Source organism: Tupaia chinensis, unplaced genomic scaffold (genome assembly GCF_000334495.1).
Source record: "Tupaia chinensis unplaced genomic scaffold, TupChi_1.0 Scaffold150288_1, whole genome shotgun sequence".
NCBI classification, from domain to species: Eukaryota; Metazoa; Chordata; class Mammalia; order Scandentia; family Tupaiidae; genus Tupaia; species Tupaia belangeri.
In genome coordinates, this window is record NW_006210128.1 from 1,986,463 (window position 1) to 2,011,438 (window position 24,976).

General features: G+C 53.1%; 1 protein-coding gene across 7 annotated transcripts in view; it reads left to right on the plus strand.

Moving 5' to 3' along the window:
* Nucleotides 1-24,976, plus strand: part of CRACR2A (calcium release activated channel regulator 2A) — a 141,375-nt gene that overhangs the window by 50,532 nt on the left and 65,867 nt on the right. For all 7 annotated transcript variants that reach the window (XR_003548446.1, XR_003548447.1, XM_027769678.1 and 4 more), the window contains exons 3-5: nucleotides 8,568-8,679; nucleotides 10,191-10,371; nucleotides 14,922-15,068. Coding sequence is in view for 5 of the 7 variants with exons in the window: in XM_027769678.1 (XP_027625479.1) it covers nucleotides 8,568-8,679; nucleotides 10,191-10,371; nucleotides 14,922-15,068 (440 nt within the window). In the remaining 2 variants the exon portion in view is untranslated. The remainder of the gene's footprint in view (nucleotides 1-8,567; nucleotides 8,680-10,190; nucleotides 10,372-14,921; nucleotides 15,069-24,976) is intronic.

Here is a 24,976-nt window from a genome sequence, read left to right on the forward strand (position 1 = left end):
CGCAATCCCTTCTCCTCCATTCTCCTCTCGGGATCTTGGGCACGCACGCACACGCGCCCGGCGTGAATTTAAGCCACCGGGTCCGGGACTCAAACCACAGTCGACTACATGGGAGTCCGTGGACATAGCCATTACGCTAACTGCTGGTCCCATGAGTGCATTTTGCAAGGATGCATTCCTGTGCTGTCTGAAGGAAGATCTCTGGTGGTCAGAATTCCTTTCTTGGAGTCTGGTTTTCCAGAAGCCACTGAATTCGGGCGGCGAAGTGCAGACCTTCGCGAGCACCCTTCCTGTCTCTGCTTGTCCATGTGAGCTGTGGGACACGAGGCCGAGAAATGAGCGTTGGGGCCCAGCTGGAATGCGGTGGCTCTTTCTCTCCTGGCCTCAAGGGACGACATTTTCACACTTCTCCATCCAGAAAAGACCTGGGGGACAGCACCAGCTCCCCGACAAGTGCGCTCAGCCCCCCACCCCCGTTTCAGTGATGGACTCCCCAGTACGTTCTGAGACTAAAATTCGTTCCCGAAGTCCCACTCCCTGTGGAAGGCCAGATTTGGCATATTTCAGGAACCTTAGACAACCCTGTCTGTGATCTCTGTAATGTCATGCACAGAGCCGTGGTGCTGCTGGTGGCTTTAAAGGCACGCTTAGCACTTGAATACTGGCTCTAGTAAGAGGAAATCCCTGGTAAACGACTCGGATGTAGTTAGAAACATCAAGTCCTGGAGAGATCAACCCAGCCACCTTCCTCCGCAGGCCTCACTCCCGATGCAGGCAGAGAAGGAAGGGTAACAGCTGCCTCGCAGGTACTTCCGCACCCCTGGCATTGAATTCTACCATCCGCTTCCTTTTCTGAAGTGCCTTCCTGTGGACAAGGATGCACTTGCAGCTGTCTGTGTGTCTAGCTAAGAACGTGCTCTCCAGAGAGAAGAAAGCACGTCATTTAAGTACCGCTGTCCCGCGGCTTCGCTGGTCATGTCTGGGAGAAGGTGCGCTGGGAAGAGGTGCAGGCAGCAGAAAATAGCCCTTAGCGTCAACTCCGGCTTTCATGGAATGGCCCTGTGCCCCTGGGGTCTCCTGGAGCAGGTCCCATGGGCATCGCTGGTCAGTAGTCCCTGCCATGCGGAGCTGCTTTGTGGTGTGGCCACCCGCCCTTTGGATGGTGTCCTGCTCCTTGGTCTGGCCACCCGCACCATCTCTGTCACCTTTGGCACCAGCTCAGCCACGGGTGGGGAAGAGTTCACATTCATCCCGTGAGGCCGTGGCGAGTGGGAGGGAGAACACCGGGCAGAGGAGCAGGGGGGAAGCAGAGTTGGGAGAGAGTCCTGGGAGCCGCAGTTGTTTAGGAAAAGAATGCGGGAGTTAGACTCCTCCCCCAGTACCCTTCCCTTCTCTCTCCTATTAAAAAATGCTCACTAAGAGTGAGAGTGACTTCGCAGCCACCTGAGGGTTGGGGAGACTGCCCGAGAGGTCTGAGCCCACCTGCAAGTGGTCGGCCCAGCCGGCCAGAGCAAGACCCCAGGAAGAAGGGAGCAAGGTCCTGGAGCCCCAGAGAGCCCTGGAGAGAGCCGAGGTGGGCTACACTGGGGGTGGAGCACAGGCCGCCTTGTGCTCGGGGCTCCCTATGCAGACACTGAGCTGCAGGTGATGGACATGGACCTGTGCAAAGAGAGTTCGGGCAGCGGCTCAGGCCCTCCCTCACCAGTGACCCCTCAGGTCCCACCCCATCCTCCGCAAGGAGCCTCTCTGGGTTAGATGGGAAGACATTGTTCTGCAGGGCTGGGGCTGGGCCAGCACCCTACGTCCTGCTGCTAAGGGCTCTGCTGGAAGTTAGCCCTGCCTGGGAGGGAAGGAAGGAGCTGAGAGGGCCAGGCTGGAGGGGCACCAAGGGGCGTTGGCCAGGAGAGGGGCTGGTGCTGGACGGGCAGGGGGCTCTCCTCTCTGCAGAAACCTGGGTCCTTCCAAACTCCGTTCCCCTGACTTGGGAGGAGAACTTGATTGTCTGCTAAGGCAAGTCCTTATTTCCCCAACGTTTCCCAGAACCCCAGCTTAGCCAAGCAGTTAAAGCCCATGCCCGGTGGGGACCAACAGAGGCATAGTGGTTGTGTCTTTGGACTTCTATGTGGTCAACCATGCCAGGTGTGTGTGTGCGTGCATGCCCAAGATCCTGAGAGATCTAGAAGGGATTGCGGTGTGGCCATCTTCCAGGGGTGGGGTGTGTGTGACATCTTACTTTCTCTCTCTGTGTCTCTCTCTGTCTCTCTGGGAAGTGCACGCTCCCTATAGCAAGAAAAATCATTCTCAAAAAAAAAAAAAAATTCATGCAGGGGTGGGGCCAGCAGGTGGTGTAATGGTTAAGACAGTGGACTCCCACATGGCCGACCACAGCTCGAGTACCAGACCAGGTGGCTTGAAACGTTCACCAGGTGTTTCTCTGTGTGTGTGTGTGTGTGTGTGTGTGTATGTGTGTGTGTGTGTGTGTGTGTGTGCACGCACATGCCCAGAATACCAAGAGGAGAATGGAGGAAAGGGATTATAGTGTGGCCATCTCCCTAGGGGGTGGCTTCTCACTTTCTCTCACTCTCTGTTTCTCTCCAGCAAGCACACGTGCCCTATAGCAAAAACCTCTCTCTGAAAAAGAAAATTTCACACAGGCGTTGCAAACTAACCAAATCCGGCTGCTCCCTGTTACTGAAGTCATCTGAGCCGAACCCCGCTGTGCTCCTTAAGGTACTCGTGGCCCTTGGCGGCTTTCACACTGCAGGGCAGCACTGGCAGCAGTCACAGGGACCCAGTGGCCCGTGAGGCCCCTCGAAGCCCTCGAAGCCCCGATATGTGTGCTCTTGGGCTCTTTACAGAAAAAGTTAGCTGACTCCTATTTTAGGCTAAGAGGAACTTGAAAAGATTTTTGAGGCAAACTGACCTGAGTTTTCATCTTGAATCTATCTGCAAGTTGCTAGTGATGCGAGTTGGTGTTGAGTTTTCATCTTGTATCTGCAAGTTGCTAGTGATGCGAGTTGGTGTGAGTCTCTTCACCCCCTAGGCCGCTGTTCCTCGGCGTGAGTGATTCACAGCGACCTCCTAGCCTTGGAAGAAAGGCATGAGCTGATCATGTAGGACACTTAGCCCTAAGTCCGGGGCCTCAAGGTCCTCCATAAACACGCCGTGTGAGAACCATGTCTTAGCCCAGGCCCTGGTGGCCTGCACACTCGGACTTCCAAAATGCAGCAGCGTACACACGGCCTGAGCGTGCAGTTCTGTGGTGCCAAGTCCCCCATCAGGACTCTCACCCTCTCGCAGAATAGAAACCGGGTGCCCGTTAAACAGGAAGTCTCCTCTCAGCCCTGGAGCCCCCCATGCCCACTGTCCCTCTTCATGACCTTGACTGCTCGAGTGCCTTCTGCAAGTGGGGTTATTCTACGCTTGTGCTCTTGCAGCTGGGTTATTTCTGCACAACGTCTTCCAAGGCCTCCCCTGTCGTATGGAGTGCATGTCAAAATTGCCTTCGTGTTTAGGGTTGACGATTCCATCACAGGTATGTACCACGTTCTGTTCAGCCAGTCATCGGTCAGCAGTAGATAGTTGGGTAATTTTTACCCCTTGGCTGTTTACAAATAACGTTGCTATGGACACGGGTCTATAGATAGCTACTTCATCTCTGCTTTCCCTTCTTTTGGTAAACACCCAGACGTGCAGTTGCTAGATCACAGGGCAATTTCATTTCTAAACCACACCGTTTTCCCCGGACTACACCATCGCACTGACTTTTTGTTTGTTTGCTTGTTTTTAGGTTTTCGGCATAGGACACATGTACTAACCAAAGAGAAACAGAGAGGGAAAGTGAGAAATCACCCCCCACTACCACCACCACCGGGGCAGGGCCACGCTGCAATCCCTTCTCCTCCACTCTCCTCTAAGGATTTGGGGCATGCGAGTACATGTGCCTGGCCTGATTTTTTTTTTTTTTCAAAGAAATTTTTGCCTTAGGATGTGTGCACTTGCCGGAGAGAAAGAGACAGAGATGTGAGAGGGAAAGTAAGGAATGACCCCGCAGAGGGATGGTCACTCCATAATCCCTGTCTTCCATTCTCCTCCCAGGATCTTGGTCACGTACACACTCGCCCGGTGTGATTTTGATTTTGAAGTTACTGGGTCCAGGACTCGAACCGTGGTTTCCCATGTGGAAGGCCAGGGATGCAACTGCTATGCCATCCCATGCCCAATGTGATTTTAAGCTGCCAGGTTCTGGATTCAAACTGCAGTTGGCCACACCACCTCCTGGCCCCAAGGCTGTGTCTTAAAGGAGAGTTGGAATTCTACAGAGCCACTCGGGCCCTGGGCAACATGACAGAGCAAGCTGACTTCTTCCCTACTTGTCATTTTCCGGGTCTGCCTTCCTGGATGTATGGAAATGCTTTGAGTGAGGCAGGATCTCTGAAAGACTGTTTTTGGTGGTGCTGGCAAGAGGAGCTTGAACTATGTTCTGACGGTGGTGGTGTAGGTGGGTAGGGGTGGGGAGATATGAAGGTGGGGAGTTGCGGAATCCATAGGTATTGTTCTGACACTGAATGGAAAATTAGTTGTTTTTTTCTTAATCCCAGCTGTGGTCTCCACTGTGACTTGAGGCCTGGCAAACTTATTGTGCAGAGGAATAAATGATCTTGTTCTCCTCTGCCCTGCTTACTACAGTCAAAGACAAAGATAGCATCAGGTGCCCATGGGACCACACAGGTTAAGTTGGTTCTGGATGGTTCCACAGGCCCAGAGAAGAAAAATAAATAAGAGACAATGATGGTCATTAAGACTAAAAGACTTTTTCAAGTAGGCCAACCACAAAAGGCCAAAGGACCTGGTGTCACACGGCTTGCAGAGAAGACCCAAGGGGCACTCCACACCGATTGGCTGGGACGTGAGGAGGGAGGGTTGCCCAGAAGATAAAAGATTGCTTTCCCCATCTTCACTGACAGCAGGAAGAAGGGCTGACTTGAGATGCAGACAAGAAGGGTTAGGATTGGATAAGAGGGATTTGTGGTTGGCAGTGCTGTTCCACCGGGGCAGGGCCACGCTGCAATCCCTTCTCCTCCACTCTCCTCTAAGGATTTGGGGCATGCGAGTACATGTGCCTGGCCTGATTTTTTTTTTTTTTCAAAGAAATTTTTGCCTTAGGATGTGTGCACTTGCCGGAGAGAAAGAGACAGAGATGTGAGAGGGAAAGTAAGGAATGACCCCGCAGAGGGATGGTCACTCCATAATCCCTGTCTTCCATTCTCCTCCCAGGATCTTGGTCACATACACACTCACCCGGTGTGATTTTGATTTTGAAGTCACTGGGTCCAGGACTCGAACCGTGGTTTCCCATGTGGAAGGCCAGGGATGCAACTGCTATGCCATCCCATGCCCAATGTGATTTTAAGCCACCAGGTCCAGGACTCAAACTGTGGTTGGCCATGTGGGAGTGTCTAGCGCCTTAACCACCACATCACCTGCTGGTCCCCACATTTACAGATTTTAATTCAACTTACTCTCTTTTGAGCCTCCCAGTTTCGCTTTGAAAGAACCACTTTGTTCCCACCTTTAGTATCGGCAGTCTGGAGAGGGCCCCAAGAATAGAATATATGACTTGGGCATAAGGAAATCATAACATTTCATGACCTGGAACCATAATCATTGACACAAGGATTAGCAAATGAACCAATGTAGGCCTATGAGAGTGGATAAAAGAATATGCATGGAAACTACAAAGAATCTCTCTTTTCTTAGGGACTGAGTGTTATAATGATAGCATTCTGAAGTTGTTTGGGTTCACCCCTAAGATTTTCAGGTAAATCAACCAATATATTTCATTTGAAAAAATGAATCCGGTTTGAGTTGACTTTCTGTCATTTACAACTGTGCATCCTACCAACAGATCTACTATGGATCAGGCACCATCTTGGGTACTAGAGAAACAGAAGTGAAATAGATGCATTTCTGCCCACAAAGAACTTACAGCACTAAAAATAAAACAGTCATATGTAAAGATCAATAATGACCGAGTTGGCGTGCTCCACGTGCAGCCGTTTAAGCGGCATCAGAGCCTGTGAGGACCCGGGGAGAGCTAGGCCTGAAGAGCCAAGACCTTGGATGTTTAGGATGAGGTAAGAGAGGGACCAGCAGTTAGCGTAATGGCTATGTCGCTGGACTCCCACGTGGTCGACCACAGTTTGAGTCCCGGACCCGGTGGCTTAAACTCACGCCGGGCGCATGTGCGTGCATGCCCAAGATCCCGAGAGGAGAATGGAGGAGAAGGGATTGTGGCGTGGCCATCCCCCCTGGGGGTGATTTCTCGCTTTCTGTCTCTATGTCTCTCTCTGTCTGTCTGGCGAGCGCACGCACCCTATAGCGAAAATCTCTCCCCCCAAAAAAGAAGAAAAAAAAAATAGGATGAGGTGAGAGAGCCTTTCCGGGCTCCCACTAAGAGAAACGGTGCCCTACGTGTAGGGTGTTGGGATGAAAGGCAAGTTGAGAATCCCCCTGGCCTCCAGAACGTCCTCTGAGCTCATTCCTAGCTCCAGGAGAGTGAGGTGTCATGCCTTAGACCAGATCCTGCAGTCCTAGGTGAGGGCGGGAAGGGGAGGAAGGGTCATCCCAAGGAAAGGACTAGAATCTGGGTATGACAGGAGCTCAGAGTTTCACCCTACCTGCAGCGAGCTCTTTTATTTCAAATGGAACAAACACCTTTCCTGTTTGCAAAACGACTCCTTCTTCATCTTGTGTTCACCTACTGTAGCTTCGAGATGCCGATTTATGGATGGTTGATAAGCCAAGGACCCTGCTATGTGCTGAGTAGATGCACTTCTAGAATCTTTCGAACTCCCTCACTCTCCTTCCTTTCTGAAAAGCCCGTTCATATTTAATTCGGTTCTTCCAAATGGCTCTCACACCGTCTTCTCTTCCTGCGTGTCATGCATCGTGGTCTCCCTTAATGCACACACTGCTGCATTCTGCTTATCTGCTGGAAGACCGCCGGCGATGGACCCAAGTCTTGCCTGTCATGTTCCGGGCTTTCGTACCTGCCTGCCCCTTTCTGTTATTTAGAGGGCGCAGACCTACCCTCCTACCGAGCCCCGTGCTCCTTGTCTGCAGCTGCCAGTCGCTTCCACTTGTCAATTCCGTGCAGCTGTCCCCTGGGTAACTGAGAGGAAAGGAGGTGGTCAGCTGAGAGCTAATGAACTCCCCTGGGAGTCCACGCTCAGAGCCTTAGGTTATTAGGGTATAAGAGGACGCTTGCTTCACCTGTGCAGATGGGCCCTGGCCTGGGGCCGTTGCACAGCAGGTAGGATGGGGGGCCGTCAACAGCCCAGCCACTTCGCGCCTCCTCCCATCAACTGGTCCCTGCTCTTCCCTCCTTTGCAGTCGGAGTCAGCGCAGGGCTCACACTTTCTGTCCCATCCCCATTGAAAATGCAAATACTCTTGAGGATTAATAACGTAAGCCAATGGCAATTACTGTTGTATCAGGTATTCGCTGTCAGCCGGCAGGGGGCAGGAGTGGACACAGACTGGGGGTGCCGGGGCTGGGGCACTCAGGGGAGGGAAGCGGTTTGTCATCACAGCATCTCCTCAGAGCTGAAGCGTCCAGCGTGTGTCCACAGGCACCGGATACAGAGCTAGGGCGCTGGGACACGGGCTCGCATCTGGGAAGCCCTTGGAGTAGTGCGTGTCATGCCGGGGGTCAGATCTCACATCTCAGCAGGGCAGGTAGCCTGCAGAGGAAACGGGGCAAGGGCTCAGGCAGGGCAGGAAGGTCCAGGTGCACCTGCCTCTAGTCACTCACTGGGAAAGCTCAGTGGGTCTGTGGGGCGCACGCGCACTCTCATACCTGAAATTGGGTCATTTATAAAAATAGGAGTTTATTCAGCTCATAGAGATCTAAGATCCAGGCCCCCCTCTGGGGGAGGGTCTTCAGGCTGCATCACAACATGATGGGGGGCAGGAGAGCCCTGCCTGGTCTCACTCTCTTTGTAACCCCACCAGGAATCAATCATGTCCCCCCTGACCTTAATCCTAATCTCTGCCCCAAAGCCTCCTTTCAACAGAACAATTGGATCCAGTGTTTACCCTCTTATGCCCAGGACAGCTGCTCAACATAGGCATTTTGGAGGGACATATTCAAACAATAGCGGTCATTCATCGCTGTCCGAGTGCCAGCTTTGGACTTGACCCTGACTAAGCCTATGACTTTGGGGCAGGTAACTTAGCCTCCAACCTCACCTGTAAAGTGGGGATAGTAAGGCCGACCTCCAGGGTTTGTCATGAGTATTAAATGCGTATCCATAATATATACATACATATTTATATGATTAATTTTATTTATAAATCCCTAGCACATCGCTGGCCCCCAATCAATGCAGGCTGCTCTCATCTGCAGAGGTGGAGAAAGATGAGGAATCAGACTAGTTGCAGAAGCTTGATCCTGGCTTTTGCAGGACTGGGCAACCCCTAGGCAGTTTTTGGCAGGAGCTTGTGCAGTCCCAGGTCAGCCTGTGCCTGTCGGAGTGCTAACGGCACAGTCTGCATTGTTTTCAGAGGTTCCAGAAGGAGTTGCCCCTCACCCTGGAGGAACTGGAGGATGTGTTTGATGCCCTGGATGCGGATGGCAATGGCTTTCTGACCCCAGAGGAGTTCGCTACTGGATTTAGTAAGTTCTGAGGGACCCAGGGTTGTGGCTCTTCAGATACCATGTAAGAGACATCCCTGTCCCTTGCAGATCTGGGGACCATGTCATATAAGCTTTCCTGGCCTCCTGGCAACGAGTCTGAGCCCGAGGGTTCCAGGCTGTGTGTTATTTGGGCCTCTTCACCCATGTCCACCTTGGAGGCTTAGACCAATGCTCTCTCAGGGCCAGAGGCACTGTCACTGCTGAGTCCCTCCCGCCTGAGAATGGCAAGGGGATCGGTGGAAGCTCCGACAGAAGGCATGACATGCTAGGGGGAGCTGTGATGAAAATCCAGCCTCTCCTTTTCTACCTCGTTAGACAAAAAAACGGGATGAGTGGATGGCTCATTCCAGCCAAGTCTGGCCAAGCCTTCCAGGTGGGGGATGCCGGCTCTCTGAGGAGTTCTGGAGGGCTTGACTAGACCTATCACTCAAGGTAACCAGGAGGAAGGAGAACGGAACTCCATGAACAAGATAAAGAGATTAGGCAGCCGTCAGATCAGGTGAGCCAGCAGGTGAGTCTACCGCACGCCTGCCTCAGCCAGGGCCTTGTGTTTTTCCTGAAAGTGTCGGATACCTTCCCTGACCTTCAGGAGTTTATAGCTGAGCTGGAAGGATAAGGGAGATTGCGCAGTAGCAGGCGCTGTGAGTATGGAGAAAGTAACGTGCACACGTGGAGTATAACAAAGCTAGCGGTGGGGTGGCCAGGACGGCGACGTGGGGCTCTGACATCCCGGCTGCTGGAGCGCCATGGCGGGAGGGCCTGTGCCAGGAGCAGCCAAGGAGAAGCGTGCTCTAAGCCAGGGTTCTTACTTTGAGGCTTTTGCCGTAGGGCACATGTACTCCCTGTAGAGAGAGACAGTGAGAAAGAAAGTGAAAAATCACACACACCCGACCCAGAGGGGATGGCCATGCGACAGTCCCTCCTCCTCCATTCTTCTGCTGTGATCTGGGGGCATGTCCACACCCATGTTCAGTATGAATTTCAAGCCTCCAGGTCCGGGTTCAAACTATGATTGGCCATGTGGGAGTCCAGTGGCCTTAACCTCTGTGCCACCTGCTGACCCCTCTAGGTCATAATATTATTTATTATTGTTGTTATTATTATTATTATTTTAATTTGACCAGAGAGAAACAGAGAGGGAACATGAGAAAGCCAGCCACCAGGTCCAGAACTCAAAACGTGGTCAGCCATGTGGGAGTCCAGCGCTCTAACCACCATGCCTGCCAGCCCCAACCCTAGGACAGATTTTAAAGGTCAAGCAGCACAGAGCGCCATTGTACCTGCCATGCTTTCTGCTTCTCCCAGGTCCTGGCGCCTCTGCTTATGGGAGTGGAAGGACATACGTCTGGGCGTGCCGTCCGTGGAGCTTCACTCTCGGGGGCCCCCTTTCTCTTCTCTCAGATGGACCTTGAGTGACTCCTGGCAACCGAGAAGATACGGTCCTCCTGGACGAGTCTTGTCTAACTCAGACCCCATGCCTGCGTCCCCAGGTCATTTCTTCAGCCAGAGTTACCTGAGTCAGGAAGACGCAGGTGAGCAGGTGGCCCAGCGCCAAGAGGAGAAGGTGTACCAGTCCCAAGGGGACGAGGAGCTGGGAAGCATGGGCGAGGACGAGGAGGCTCAGTTCCAGGTGCTGATGGAGGAGCTCGGAGCCAGGAGAGTTTTGGAAGAGTAAGTGATGACAGGGGCTGGGGGTCGAAGCCTAGGCAAGGAGAGGCCTCTTCACCTGCCCCCTGCAGGCCGCCTCTGCCTCTCACGTGGTTTCCTGCTGGCCTTTCTCCGCAGCCCCTGCTCTCCTCACTTCCGGCTGTGCGATATCATCACGTTTCTTGGCCAAACCCTGCTCCGCAGGGCTGCTCACTGTCCGCAGTCCGTGCCTGCCCTCGGGGCTTCCCAGTGAGTGTGCCCTAGGGTTCTGACCATCTGGCCGGTCCCCCATCGCTCAGCAGCATTTTCACCTCACCGCAGAGCCAGCCTGGGCCCCAGGGCCTCCAGGCTACGTTCATCCCAGCTACCCCACCCCTGGGTGCCTTCCCGGCAGAGGCTCCACGTGGTGGAACATGTCTACATGTTATATTCCAGAGCAAACCAAACCTTTTCCAGAGACAAGGTGAAACATGAATCAGCTTTGACAGCCCACCACTTGGCTACTCGGTAGTTCAGCTGAAAACTTTAGATGGGCTGGAAAGTATTAAAAATAAATAAATAAATAAAACCCCACAATTTCTTTTTCTCCAAAAGTGCTTTCGGATAGAGAGACACGTGGCCCTGACATTTCAAGTAAAGTAAGAGTTGAACAAGATAGAATTAAATAAAATAATAAAATGTGATGTTAGGCCAGCCGATGTGGTGGTGAAGGTAGCTTGATCTCATATGGCTGAGTTCACGGTTTGAGCCCCGGACCTGGGACTGTTGGAAAACATGCCAGACACGTGTGCACACCCAAAATCCCGAGAGGACAATGGAAGAGAAAGGACTGTGGTATGGCCAACCTTGCTGGGGGTGCTTTCACTCTCCTTCTCTCTGTCTCTCTTTCTCTGTCTCTCTCCGACAAGTGCAAAAAGTCATGTGTCCTCTAGCAAAAAAAAAAAAAAAAAAAGCTGATGTCATAGCTCGTAGAAACCGGACGGCAGGCCTATGATACCTCTGGCCCCTTTTCTCACGCCTGTAGCCTTTTCACTCTGGGTCTCCATGTGCTGGGTTGGGCATGTGTTTTACGCAGGTGGGAAGTCAGAAGGTTGGAGCTGGTGTTTTCCGAGCTTAGAAAGAAAAGGGACTACGGTGGAAAATGGCCACCAGGGAGCCCTGGGAAGGGCCGTGCACACAACGTGGACACCATTGCTCTATGCTTTTTTAGAGAACGGCGTGATAGACTGCGTCGGAATTGAGAAGGCCGGCGAGGCCCAGCTGCAGGACCGCTTGCTGGGCTCTGCACTCTAGGGGCTGAGCCTCCATTCCTGGTGCACCCAGAAGCCAAAGCAGCGGCATATGCCTGTGGCCACAGCTTCTTGGGAGGCTGAGGCAGGTGGAGCATGAGCTTGTGGCAGTGTGGGCCACGTAGCGAGACCCTCTCTAAGGAGCCAGGCACAGGGGTGCGCCTGTGTTCCAGCTAGTGCGCAATGGAGTGAGCCCTCTGAAAAGAATCTCTCTCTCTCTCTGTCTCTCTCACACACACATGTATGTGTGTTCAAGGTAAAAAGGAGACAGTCTGGGCCTAGGAGAGAGCCTGGCGGAAGGCTCTAGACAGAAAGTGAACCGACCCCAGCAGCAGTGTCAGTGTCAGCAGCAGCTCAGCTGCGGCTTAGCCTGGTGTGCCTGGATCAGCATAGGGTAGAGATGGGGAGGGGGTGGGGGCCGCCTGGGGTCAGACACCTGGCTCCAAGGACTAGGCCAGAGCTCAGTGACTGCTGCGGGTGACTGTGAAGCTGGAGGAGGGGAGGAGGGGCAGGGTGGGCGAGCCCAGGCAGTGGGAGAGAGGGGCTGTCCCACCTACCCTCATGCCAGGGCAGCCGCCTGCCTGGCAGGGCTCTCCAATCGGAGTGCATCAGCTGTTACTCCGAGGACCTGCATCAAAGGCCTGTGTGGAGCTGAGCCCAGATGAGACATCCTGGAGAAGGGACGGCTTTGGAGAGGTCTATGAGAGAGTGGTCCCTAACACCGATCTGCAGCAGCTTTCATCCCCACTGAAGGGGGCGTAAGTTGCACATGAGGGAAATGCTCATAACCAGGGACTCCAGAAGGTAAACTGAGGAGGCCATGAAGAACTTGGAGGTCTTTCAAGATTTTGCTCACCAAAATGTCATTCTCGTAGCATGGAGATGGGTTGACTGGCCTCCCAGAATCCTTCCGGCCAGCCCTACACACTTCCATTAGAGGTAACCTCCATGTGGTCCAAAAGTGGTAGGCTGGGCACCTGGATTCCACATTTTCTTGGTGGTCTGATTGGCACAGGACTCTGGCAGCTTAGTGGGCGTTAGCTTCTTTGTCATCAAATGTCAGAAGACTTGTTCCTTCTCCAGCGATCTGAGGTGAAGTGCTGTGGCCATGCCTACGGCGTTCAGCGAGTTTCAGAGGAGGGTCAGGAATGTCTGCCACTCTCACTAAGAGCTTTGACCCAACCAGCTGCTCTGCTGGGCTGCCCTGGGAAGCTGGTAGAGGTGGAGAGATAGACTTAGAGGGACCAGCAGATGGTGTAATGGTTACGTCACTGGACTCCCACATAGTTGACCACAGTTCAGGTCCCAGACCCAGTGGCTTAAAACTCACACCAGGAGGTGTGTGCTTGCGTGCCCAAATTCCCAAGAGAAGAATGGGAGGAGAAGGGATTGCAGTGTGCTCATACCCCTGGGAGGTGATTTCTCACTTTCTGTCTCTGTCTCTCTGGCAAGCACATGCATGCTATAGCAAAAATCTCTCTTTAAAAAAAAGACTTAGGAGAGCAAGGTAGACCTTGATTTTCTAAGACGTTTTCTTCATGAGGGAGGGCCTCAGTGCGTTTGGCTTGCTAGGACAGCCATAGGCTGGGTGACTTCTAAGTAACAGGAACGTACTTCTCACAGGGGGACGGGCAGTCCGAGATTGAGTGGCAACAGGCTGCACATCTGGGGAGGTCTGTTCAGAGCTGGTCTCCCCAGCTATGTGGGAAGGGGGAAGGAGCTCCCTTGGGCCTCTTTCATCAGGGACGCTAATCCCATACATGAGGCTCTGCCTTCGTGGTCTGACCACCCCTGGAAGCCCCATCTCCAATCTTGAGGGTTGGAATTTCAAAATATGAATTGCAACATATGGGTATATCCGTCTCACCGGAGCAACCTGCCACGGGGTCTCTGAGACCCTTTCGCCTCTGAGCCCTTGTCCCCATCTACATCTTGTCTGTAATGAGCTGGACACCTACCGTGCGTTCTGTGGGGACAGTGGGCCTCGTTCTGGGAAACGGGCTTCTCACCTCCCTTGCCCGCGTTTCCCAGGTACGGCGCATCATCGTATAGCACTAGGTCTGTACCAGACGGTGCTAACCTCTCGTGTGGACAGGGGAGCAGGTGGGTGGGTGGACGAGGGTCTAAGTGAGTAGGTGAGGGTTAGCTGGGGTGACAGAAAGAAAGGATGGAAGGGAGAAGGGAAGGATGAAAGGAGGAGGGAGGGGGATTGCACAGATGATCGAATGACTGGCCAGAGCTGGGTTCATCTCAGCGGGCCTCTTCTCTGCTGGGCACAGACAGCAAATCAGAGTCCTAGGACGTTGCTAACGCGGCACTAGGAATCCCACTCATCAGGAAAATCCCCCAAGCATGCTCTGTCGCACAGCACAAAGGGTTTTACTGTCTCCTGAGGGCTCTCGGTCACAGCTACCCGTGGGTCGTACTGGTTTGGAACTTAGTGGAGAACAGACCGGACCTACCTTTGCCTTAGCTAGGTCAATGGTTGGAGATGTCTGAGTGTCTCCGGAGAGGGAGGACACGTCCGTGGCACGTGGCTCTCCCCCGTGCTCCCCTCAGTGGTCAGCATCATGTCGCATGTCTCTGCTGCGCTGTGTCCATCATGCCATGGGCCTGTTTCTGGGCAGGTCTCTACTCCTCTGCCTGCGTCGAGCCTGCCGACTGCCTGCTTTCTCCCTGTGTGCCCACGTTTTCAGGCTCACTCCTCCCCTCCTCCTGCCTGCCAGTCATTTGCTTGCCACCAGGCTCCAGTGGGGTGGTGCGGATTCTCCTTGCCTCCCTGCAGTGACGACTGCCCTCTGCCATCCATCCACGGCCTGCTTCACCTCTCAGCTGTGAGGACCACCTTTCCGGGAGTGACAAGCTCTCTCCTGTAACTCCACCTGGTCAGTCTTACCCACCCTGGGTTCCCGTCCATCTCTCCCTCCTGGCATTAGAAGATGCTCAGGGCACATCGCTGTGATGTTCAGGCCACCATGAAAGGGGTGGAAAAGGCTGACATGGGGGCCGGACAGCCCTGAGTTTGAGCCCCGGCTCCACCGTTTACCAGCCAAGTGCCCTGAGCTCATCGAGCCTCATCCGGAAGTGGGGTTGTAGCAGCGCCTGCCTGGAGAGCCACTGCCAGGTGACATGAGCACCTCTCACACCACGAGCGCCTGGCACCTACAGCTGCCGTCCTCCCTAGGGGTCTGCTGCTGCCTCCCGCTGCTCCTTCCTTTCCGGGCACCCCTGTACATCCGTTAAGTCCATTTCCTTGCGGCACGGTAATGCCCCTTCCTCTTGCAGCGAAAACGACGTTAAGCAACTCTGGCTGCAGCTGAAGAAGGACGAGCCTCACTTACTGTCCAACTTCGAGGACTTTCTGACCAGGATCATCTCCCAGCTCCAAGAAGCCCACAAGGAGAAGAGCGAGCTGGAGTGTGCCCTGAAAAGGTGGGTACGCGGTCTCAGCCACTGTGTGTACCCACTCGTGAGAAAGCAGAACACGGCCCCACTCACCCCTGTCCTCCCACAGCGTCGGCCAGGCTCCTTCTCCCTGCCTGCAGAGTGGGGGCTGGGCCAGCAGGTGCTGTAATGAATCTGCTTGTTTCTTTTATTGTATTGATTTATTTTTAGGTGTTTATCATAGGGGATGTGTACTCGTCAAAGAGAGACAGAGGCAGTGAGAGGGAAAGTGAGAAATTACCGTCCCGGGGGAGGGATGGCCACACCTCTGCCCCTTCTTTCTCCTCTCGGGACTTTTGGCACGCACATGCACGTACCCAGCCTGATTTGCAAGCCGCCAAGCCCAGGACTTGAACTGCTTTCAGCCCTCACTCATCTCTTTACACGCTCACATGTGAGGGACTGCTCTAGAGACTGTACGCACTCACTCTTAATTCCCACGACAGCCCTTACAGGTAGGGGCTACTGATTACCGTCTACACTTCACAGGTGACACTGAGGCACTGAGAGATTAGGTGACATGCCCAGAGGACACAGCTTGCAAGTGGCAGAGGGAGGACTCAGTGAGCCAGCCCAGTGCCCAGGGCCGGAAGGAGAAAGCACACTGCCCACCTGCGGATGGCATGGTCCAGCACACGGACCTCCTTGCCAACTGCGGGTCAGCCCTCACTTTGCAGGAGTGGCTTTTCTGCAAGGCGGTCCACAGGAGGCAGTGAGAGGGAAAGTGAGAAATTACCGTCCCGGGGGAGGGATGGCCACACCTCTGCCCCTTCTTTCTCCTCTCGGGACTTTTGGCACGCACATGCACGTACCCAGCCTGATTTGCAAGCCGCCAAGCCCAGGACTTGAACTGCTTTCAGCCCTCACTCATCTCTTTACACGCTCACATGTGAGGGACTGCTCTAGAGACTGTACGCACTCACTCTTAATTCCCACGACAGCCCTTACAGGTAGGGGCTACTGATTACCGTCTACACTTCACAGGTGACACTGAGGCACTGAGAGATTAGGTGACATGCCCAGAGGACACAGCTTGCAAGTGGCAGAGGGAGGACTCAGTGAGCCAGCCCAGTGCCCAGGGCCGGAAGGAGAAAGCACACTGCCCACCTGCGGATGGCATGGTCCAGCACACGGACCTCCTTGCCAACTGCGGGTCAGCCCTCACTTTGCAGGAGTGGCTTTTCTGCAAGGCGGTCCACAGCCCGACGAGTGTCCTTCCCCCGCCCGCTCTCTCCCATCGTGGTCCCACATCTCTTCCGCTGCCCTCTTTCTGCACGAGGTCGCTTCAGGGTACAGGAGTACCCTGTAGTCAGCACTGGCGGGGGTAGTGCCAAACTGGGGGCCAGCCCAATCGACCCTGATCCCCCCAAAGAGGATTAACGTGTGGCTGCAGGCCCCGTGCTTGCTCCTGTCACTCCCCGTGCTGACAGCAGCGAGCTGGCGTTCTGTGGAACCCGAGGGGGTGAGACCAAGGACGGCTCACAACCCTGGGGGGAGGCTGGGGCATAGGGCTGGGATTTGGTGACCTTGGAGCAGCCCCGAACCCCTGGTCCCTCTGCCATGCACGCTTGTCCACACCAGGAAGTGGCCCGTTTTCAGTAGGAATCCTCAAGGGCTTCATGGTGCTGTGATTCCACAGGCCACTTGCCCCTCCGTCTGGATGCTTCCAGCAAGGCCGGGTGGTGCCCGGCACCGTCTCCTGGGTAGGAGAACCTAAGCTCGAGCGGTCTTAGAGAATTCACGTCAGCGCTGAATTAAAAGAGATCCCTAGGCGTCTTGCTGTGTAGACCCTCTCCCTACACATTTCCCTGAGCCCCAGCTCCTCTTCATCTTGTGCCTCCCTGACATCAACTCCAAAATAACTCGGCGGGTAAATACAGGTCTCGGGGAAAGACGGATGGACCTTGAAACTCAGTGGAGGCCACGCTGTGCTGAAGGAAATGGGGTTTAGCTGCAGGACTGTTAAGAGCCTCCTTGGGGAGAGGCTCCCAAGGAGCAGAGAAGGAAAGGTGGCCACCCTGCTGTGTGGTCTCTAGCTGGTTAAGCCGTGGACTCAGAGCTGAGTTTGGATCATGATTCTGCCACTTGCTAGCTGTGTGACTTGGGCTACGCTACTTAATCTCTCTGAGTCTCAGCTTCCTTATCTATGAGAAGGGTTAGTAAGGGGCCAGCAGGTGGCATGGTGGTTAAGGTGCTGGACTCCCACATGGCCGATGGCAGTTCAAGTCCCAGACCTGGCAGCTTAAAAATCACGCTAGGCATGTTTGGTATGAGTGCCCAAAATCTCAGGAGGAGGAGGGATTGAAATGTGGCCATCCCCTCAGGGGGTGAGATCTCACTTTCCCTCTCACTGTCTCTCTCCATCTCTCTCGAGTGAGCTCACATGCCCTTGGGCAAAAAACCTTGGGGGGAAAACAAAGGACGGTAATAGTAGCCACCTCAGAGCTGTAAGGATTAGACGTGATCATGCACGTGAGTACTGGGGCCGTGCTGGCGTGTGAGTGTCCAGTGAATGTCAAAAGAGGAGTGACGATTACTTTACGTAGGTGTCTTTGTGGGTCGTAGAGGACTTGTCTGGGTGCAGGTGAGAGTTTGTGCCTTCCTAGGATCCACGGCGAAGTTCGGGATCCCCCACCCTTCCGGACGACATGGTGTCAAGGCTTGCTCCAAGTGTGGTCCGCGAAGCAGCCCCTTCTCACCACCGGAACACGCCAGGGTGCAGAAGCCAGGCCGTGCCTCAGCCTCCCCCGTCTGCATTTCCACCATACATCCGGGTGCTTCCGTGCAGACTCGGGAAGTGGGGGGCTGGGAATCGGGGAATCTGGATCTGGGTCACGGATGGCTTTGCTGCCAGCAGGCTCGGGGCCTTGCTCTCGTGGGCTCTCTGTACCATGAGGGGCTGGATTAGCTTCTGACCCCTCGCCCTCACTGCGCTCTGACAGTGGTAACCTGGAGGAGCCGTAGAGTCAGGCGGCCCCTCCCAGGAGGAAGGTACTTGCAGCCAAAGTGGAGGGCCTGGGGACCCTTCTGCAAGGCCTCCTCTGCTGGCCTGCACTCTGCAGGGAGCGATGAATGCCCTGCCTCACTGGAGAGCTCTCAGCCTGCACACCCATCTGCAAGAGGCCTATCAGTGCCACTGCCCTAAGTGAGCAATTGTTTTCAAAGTCCTTGAGAGAAAAGTCAAGGCCTCTCTTGTCTGCGTGTGCAAAACTACTTCAGCCAAAGGTTCCGGCCCCTCCACGCCCCTTCTCAGTCAACATCCCTGCCAGCCACACCTGCCCTGGGTGAGCGGATCAAGGCCCAGTCCCTGCTGAGAGGCTCTTGTGGGACTGGAAGTCCACTGAGCTTTCTGGCCAGTCCTGTTCCCAAGACGTTCTCTGCGTAGAACCAGAGAACTGCAGGCTGCAGTGGGCAGAGCACTGAGGTAGGGGACAGGAGGAGCTGTCCAGCTGTGTGGCCCTCATAAAACTTGCTTTACTCTTCTGTGCATCAGCTTCCTATTGGCCACATGAAAGAAGGGGATTGGTGTTAGGACCAGCAGATGGCATAATAGTTACGTCACTGGACTCCCACGTAGCCAACCGTGGTTCAAGTCCTAGACCCAGTGCCTTAAAACTCACATCGGGGGACCAGCAGTTAGCGTAATGGCTATGTCGCTGGACCTCCCACGTAGTTGATTGCAGTTTGTGTCCCGGACCCAGTGACTTAAAACTCACACCAGGCGCGTGTGCGTGCATGCCCAAGATCCTGAGAGGAGAATGGAGGAAAAGGGATTGCGGCGTGGCCATCCCCTCTGGGGGGGTGATTTCTCGCTTTCTGTCTCTCTGTCTCTCTCTGTCTGTCTGGTGAGCGCACGTGCCCTACAGCAAAAACCTCTCCAAAAAAAAAAACAAAACAAACCACGTCATGTTGGGCACATGTGTGTGCATACCCAGGGCCCTATGAGGACAACAGAAGAGGAATTGGGCCATCCTCCCTGGGGGGGTGATTTCTTGCTTTCTGTCTCTCTGTCTCTCTAGTGAGTGCATGCACCCTATAGCAAAAAATCTCTCTTAAAAAAAGAAAAAAAGAATGAGATTGATGTTTTTCAAACTTGTTGTGATTTGTGACTCACTGGAATAAATGCATTTTACTTGCAATCCCCATAAACTTATATGTATGAAAAGACTCCAAAAATCTGTGGGAAAAAAATGAACTAAACACAAAAAAAATGAGAAAAAATGAAATCCATGCATATGCCTTTCCATAAACATTATTATTATTATTATTATTATTTATTAACTTTAGGATTCAATGACTGTGTATCATTACAGCATACCAAAGGAATTTTCCCATCATGAATACAGTGTCTATTGGGTCAGTCAAAGATATTATCATGCACATTATATTTAACAGATTTCTCTCCATTTTGGCCCTTTACATGCTTTGCTTCTTTCTTCTGCCCCTTGATTCTCTCCTTCTAACGCTTCCCCATTTCCGACCCTCCTCCCAGAATGTCTCCAGTATCATCACTTCTTTCCATGTTTTATACCTTCCAGTCGTTCAGTTTCTGCCATAGAGTGCCGACATTCAGGATATATTGAGTGGGGACATACAGTGCCTCTCTTTCATAGTCTGAATTGCTTTGCTTAGCAGTAAATCTTCCATATTTGTCCACTTTCTACCAAATGCCAAGGTCTTTTTTTTATGGCTAAGTAGTATTCCATAGTGTATATGTTCTACACTTTTTCAATCCATTCATCTGTTCTTGAACATTTGGGTTAGTTCTGTATCTTAGCAATTATGAATGATGCTGCAAAAAACATTGATATACAAGCTTTGTTTCAACTGAGCATTTTCCTGTCCTTTGGGTAGATACCCAGGAGTGGAATTGCTGGGTCATACGGTAGTTCTATTTGTAGGTCTTTGGGGAACCTCCACAGTGTTCTGCATAGTGGCTGTACTAATTTACATTCCTACCAACAGTGTAGGAGCGTTTCCTTTTCATTGGATCACCAGCACTCACTATTCTTTTCTTTTTTTTAATCTCAGCCATTCTGACTGGGGTTAGGTTAGGTATCTCTCATTATGGCTTCGATTTGAAGATCTGCATGAATAACTGAGAAAAAAATTTCATGAAATTGTACTTTCCTTTACTACATGTTATACATTCTGATATTATATATTAGAGTCTCTTTTACTCTCATCTCTTCTATTAAAAAGTTGGTCACACTTTGCTGGTAGACCAGATGATCTGTAAGGGCCCTTGTAGCTTCAAAGTCGAATAAGAAACTAGAAATGCCAATAGAATATAGAATACTTCAATGAAATGCTTTGCAAAGCAAAAAGCATTGCAACTTTGCAACATTGTAACTTCTCCAGGAAGTGGAGGTTAGATTATAACTGGGTGAGTCTCCTGTAAACTCACAGGGCAGGAATTCAGAATTCACACTCAGGGTGAGGGTACGAATTTCTGAGACATCTTCTGAAAAGCGAGTTTGATGATTTGCACTTGATTGTGGAGGACTCATCCAGGCTTCGAGAGGAAAGAGGGAGGAAACTCTTTGGCGTGCCCTGATTCAGGATGGAGTCTGGAGGAATCCCAAAGAGAAGGGCGAGTACGGGTAACCTCGTAGAACATCCTCCTGGCTCCTCACAAGCTCGCTCTTCCATATAGGGCTTGACCTCCCAACTCCATCTGGAAAGTGAGCACCTGCCCCAGAAGACAGGGATGCCAGCCCCCATCCTGGACTCTATGCTCAGCCCGGGTTGGGCACCGGGGAAGACAGCCCACAGGCTCCCACAGCTGGTATTTAGCAAGGACGTACGTTCTGCCAGGCTCAGGTTAAGCTGGCAGAACCCAGGCCCTACCCCTGAGTTTATGATGACCACATTGATGGGGCAGAGCTCATACCCACAGCAACCCTGCACAGAGCGACCAGGGGCTCCTGTGCCATCGAAACATCAACCAGCGTTGCCATTGGCGGCGGCATCCTCTGTGTCCTCTTCCTGTTACAAATCACACACCTCGTTTCTTTCTCTCCCTGGGCCCAGGGAAGATGACACTGACCTCGGTGGTGAGGGAGGGGTCTGGCCTTACCCAGGTCAGATAGGACACCTACTCCTTGTCCCCAGCTCTCCAGGCAGGCAGGGCATGACCCTCAGGGTTACAGTGTCGCTGCAGGAAAAGAGAAAAAGAGAGCTGCACCCCAGCTTCCTCTTGACTCACACCCCCAGGTCCTGGGAGGAAGGAGGCTACAGCAGACATGGGCAAGTGCTTGGGTAAGCTCAGCATAGCCCATGCAGGAGCCTGACCTCAGGTGAACTGGGACACTGTCAGAGAGAACCCAGGAGGTGACCTGGACACTGCAAATACGAGCATGAGACAAGTCTAGGAGCATCCGATCTCCCACCCCCACCCTTGTGCACAGGGGCTGGGGAGACTGCGAATGTGGCTCAGAGTCTTGGGTGCAGAGATTGACCCTGCTGCGTGTCCACTGGGAAGGAGCTGCAGCCCCACAGGGCAAGATGGAGGACAAAGGTGCGTGCAGAAGCACAGGCCAGAGCCCAGCCTCCCGCTGAACTCCCAGAGTGAGAAATACTCCCTCTGTGCCGCCACTTCCCGGAGGGAGTGGAGGGTGGATTATAGCCCGGTGATTCCTGTGCACTCACAGTGCAGGAAGCCAGAGACCTTCACAGAGCCAGCAGGTGGCGTCGTGGTTAAGGTGCTGGACTCCCACATGACCAACTGCAGTTCGAGTCTGGGACCCAGTAGCTCGAAACTCACACTGGGCACGTGTGCATGTGTGTGCAAAATCCTGAGAGGAAAATGGAGGAGAAGGGGTTGCAGCATGCCCATCCCCCTGGGGGGTGATTTCTCTTTCTGTCTCCATGTCTGGTGAGTACACACACCCTATAGCAAAAAATCTTTCTAATAATAATAATAATAAACCAGAGAACTTCACATTTGGCATGAGGGGTGTAGGTTAGACTTTAGAGAGAACTCTGGCCATCAGAATTAGGAATGTGTTTGCCATGGGAAGCATGCATATTCACCTATTCCTGGAAAAAAAAGTTACAGACCTTCAAGGGCTGTGTAAGGATGCTGCCTGGGGGCAGCAGTTGGTTTACACCTGTCTGCAGGATCACCCAACCTACAGGGTCCCGCCCCAGGGGATGGTCTTAGGAGAGGGCTGGAAAGTCTACATTTTGAAAGTATCAGGGGTAAGGCTAACCTAGGCTGTGTCTGGGGGGTGCTTGGAGCTCTTTGCAGGAGAGTGCTTTCTCAATCAAGTCTGTCTGCTCGGCTCAGGGCTCAGGTTCCGTCCTCTGCCGCTCAGTGGCCCGGGATTACTGCCTGGCTGCCTCCCATCACTCGTCACCCGGGCCATGACATGCCTCCTTGGAATCAGCCTCTCATCTGCAGTCTTTCCACGTCCGTCGGCATCAGACCCAGGCAGTTTCTTGGGAGCTTGGGGCCCTTAAACTGCAGCTCCTCTTCTCCTGCAACCATTGTCAGGGCAATTTCTGTCTAGAGTGGCTTCTCTGGGCCTGGGAGGCTTTTCCAGACCTGAAGGGAATGTGTCATGGCCTGACAGGCAGCCCTGCAGTGACCGCGGGCCCTCCAGCACAAGCCTAGGAATCGGTGTTCTGGGGACTCAGGATTTTCAGGGGATGATGTCATCACGTGATTGGCTTTGCCTCTAGATAGGGCAGCAGAGAAAGCGTCATATATGGCAGGTGGCCCTAATGCCACCTGGGTCTCGGTGACCCTGTAGAAAGCCCTGACTGCGTGGCTCTTGAGTGTTAACTTGCCTCGAATTTAGCAGAGTGCTGCTGATTAGCAAGCAGGCTCTTAGAGCCCGTCCCAAGGGTCTCAGTCATCCGGGTTCAGGAAGGGGGCCCAGAGACGCGTCAGAGCACCTATCCCAGGCCACTCTAGGGCAGGCAGGCTGTGGGTGGATGGCACTTTCAGAAATGCTGCTCTAGCCTGGTCTTCCAGAATCTATTAGCCTGCCAAAGGTGCACCCTGGGGTGCCCTTCCGACCTGTAATTCTCGTTCTGCTGTAGGGTGAAGTTCTCAGTGAGGATGCTAGGTGACGAGGCCGTAGCTGAATCTTGCGCGTGTTTTATGGGTATGTTATTATCTGAGGCAGAAGTTGGTTGTTAACATTTCCCAGAGAGCGAATTGCAAGGTGAGGACTGCTCTGTGTATACCCCAGGCTTGATTCGTAAACCTGACTAATGAAAAACGGTTTGCTTCATAGGATGGGATGAAGCTGCAAAGCTGGCTTATACGAGGCAGTGGAATCTGATTAGGAAGAAACCATCCATCTTGAAAATCCAATTGGCGATTTCACAGGCTTTGCAGGATTTTCTATAGACTCTTAAGCTTCCCTTTCATTCAGCTCCACTCTGATCGTGTGTGTGTGTGTGTGTGTGCACGTGCGCACATATCTGAGAGACTGAGACAGAGACAGACACAGTTACAGAGGTAGCGGCTGCTTCCAGAGGAACAAGGAAACACGGCACAGGTTTGTCTAGTAAGAGTCTCTGTGCTGTCTGCAAACTGCAGCTGCCTGCGGAACGTGGTAGAGGGCAGTGTTGGGTCCGAGTCCCTGCTTGCTGTTCCTATCTAAAGCGCAAAGCTGGTCAATGCTGAGCTTGCTTCCATTTTCTTCTCTCACAAAGAGCAGATTTTCGAGGATCTGCTAGTCCAAGGCTTGACTCTGTGACCAGGGCCTTCGGGCTGCATGGAAAGGGAGGCAAGCCTTCCCGTAATCATGCCCCTCCTCCACACCAGCAGGGCAGCAGTCGGCCCCGCGTCCTGCTCCAGTTCATGCTCCTTCCACAGTCGCCGGGTGCCTGGTAGAACTTGGAACATGGAGCACCCTGAATGCAAGTGCCGGAGAAGACAGCAATGGTGCTACGGCTGGAACCAGGGGGCTCGGAGTCAAGGTCTGGGTTCTCCCTGTTTACAACTCGGGAACCGCCACCTTGCCGTTTTGATTCTTACCTTCACATGCGAAGAGAGAGGCTGGGGCTGCGTGAGCTTTCTAAACTCAGTCTATGATGGGGAGAGAGATTCTCCCTGTCTTTGCACCTGTCTGTCAACAGACTTGGTAAACCAGGAGACTGGCGATTGTCCACTGTCCACCCCCAGAGAACTCAGAACGACAACTCTCTAGGGCCTGGGGCCATTTCTGAACCTTCTCTTTGTGTTCAAGCTCCTGAAATCTATCTAAAACGGAGAGATACCGTTTCTTCTCCCCAAGTCAAGACTACACCTTCATGTAGGAAATGCAAAAGCTACTTTTTTCTTGGCATGATTTCAGCACACCTCTGCCCGGGACCTCGGGAGTATACCGGATGACTTCCTGAGACTGTCTGAAAGCCCTGCGGATTCCGTTCCTAAGTGAGGGCAAAGGAGCAGAGAAACGGGAAGACTGTGTCCTGGCTAAGCGTTCTGTAGCAGGCCGGACTCGGCCACCTGCGTGTCATTAGCCGGAGCCCCGGTGGTGTCGAATTACCCCGCTTTACTCCACCATAGCACCTTCACACTTGGTGTGCAAAGCACTCTGTGAAGGTTAATTAATTTTCATAGTCCCTGTGCGAGGCCGGCAGGGTGAGTTATTGCTAACTACATCTCACCTTCTAGTTCCCTGCAAATTATCTAGAAAGCCCTCCCAGAACCTAAGCCTTGTATTTACATTGGAATCAGAATTTCTCCATGGCCGCTCCTTCCCACATCTCCCATTCTCCTCCCATTCTTAGCTCCCTAGCACTCCCCCACACGCACGCACATACACACGCACACACACGTGTGCATGCACATTTGAGAGGAGGCATTTGCCAGTCAGGCGTCCTGTGTGACGTTTCTCACCTGGATGGACCTGGGTTTTTTTTTATGGCTTTCA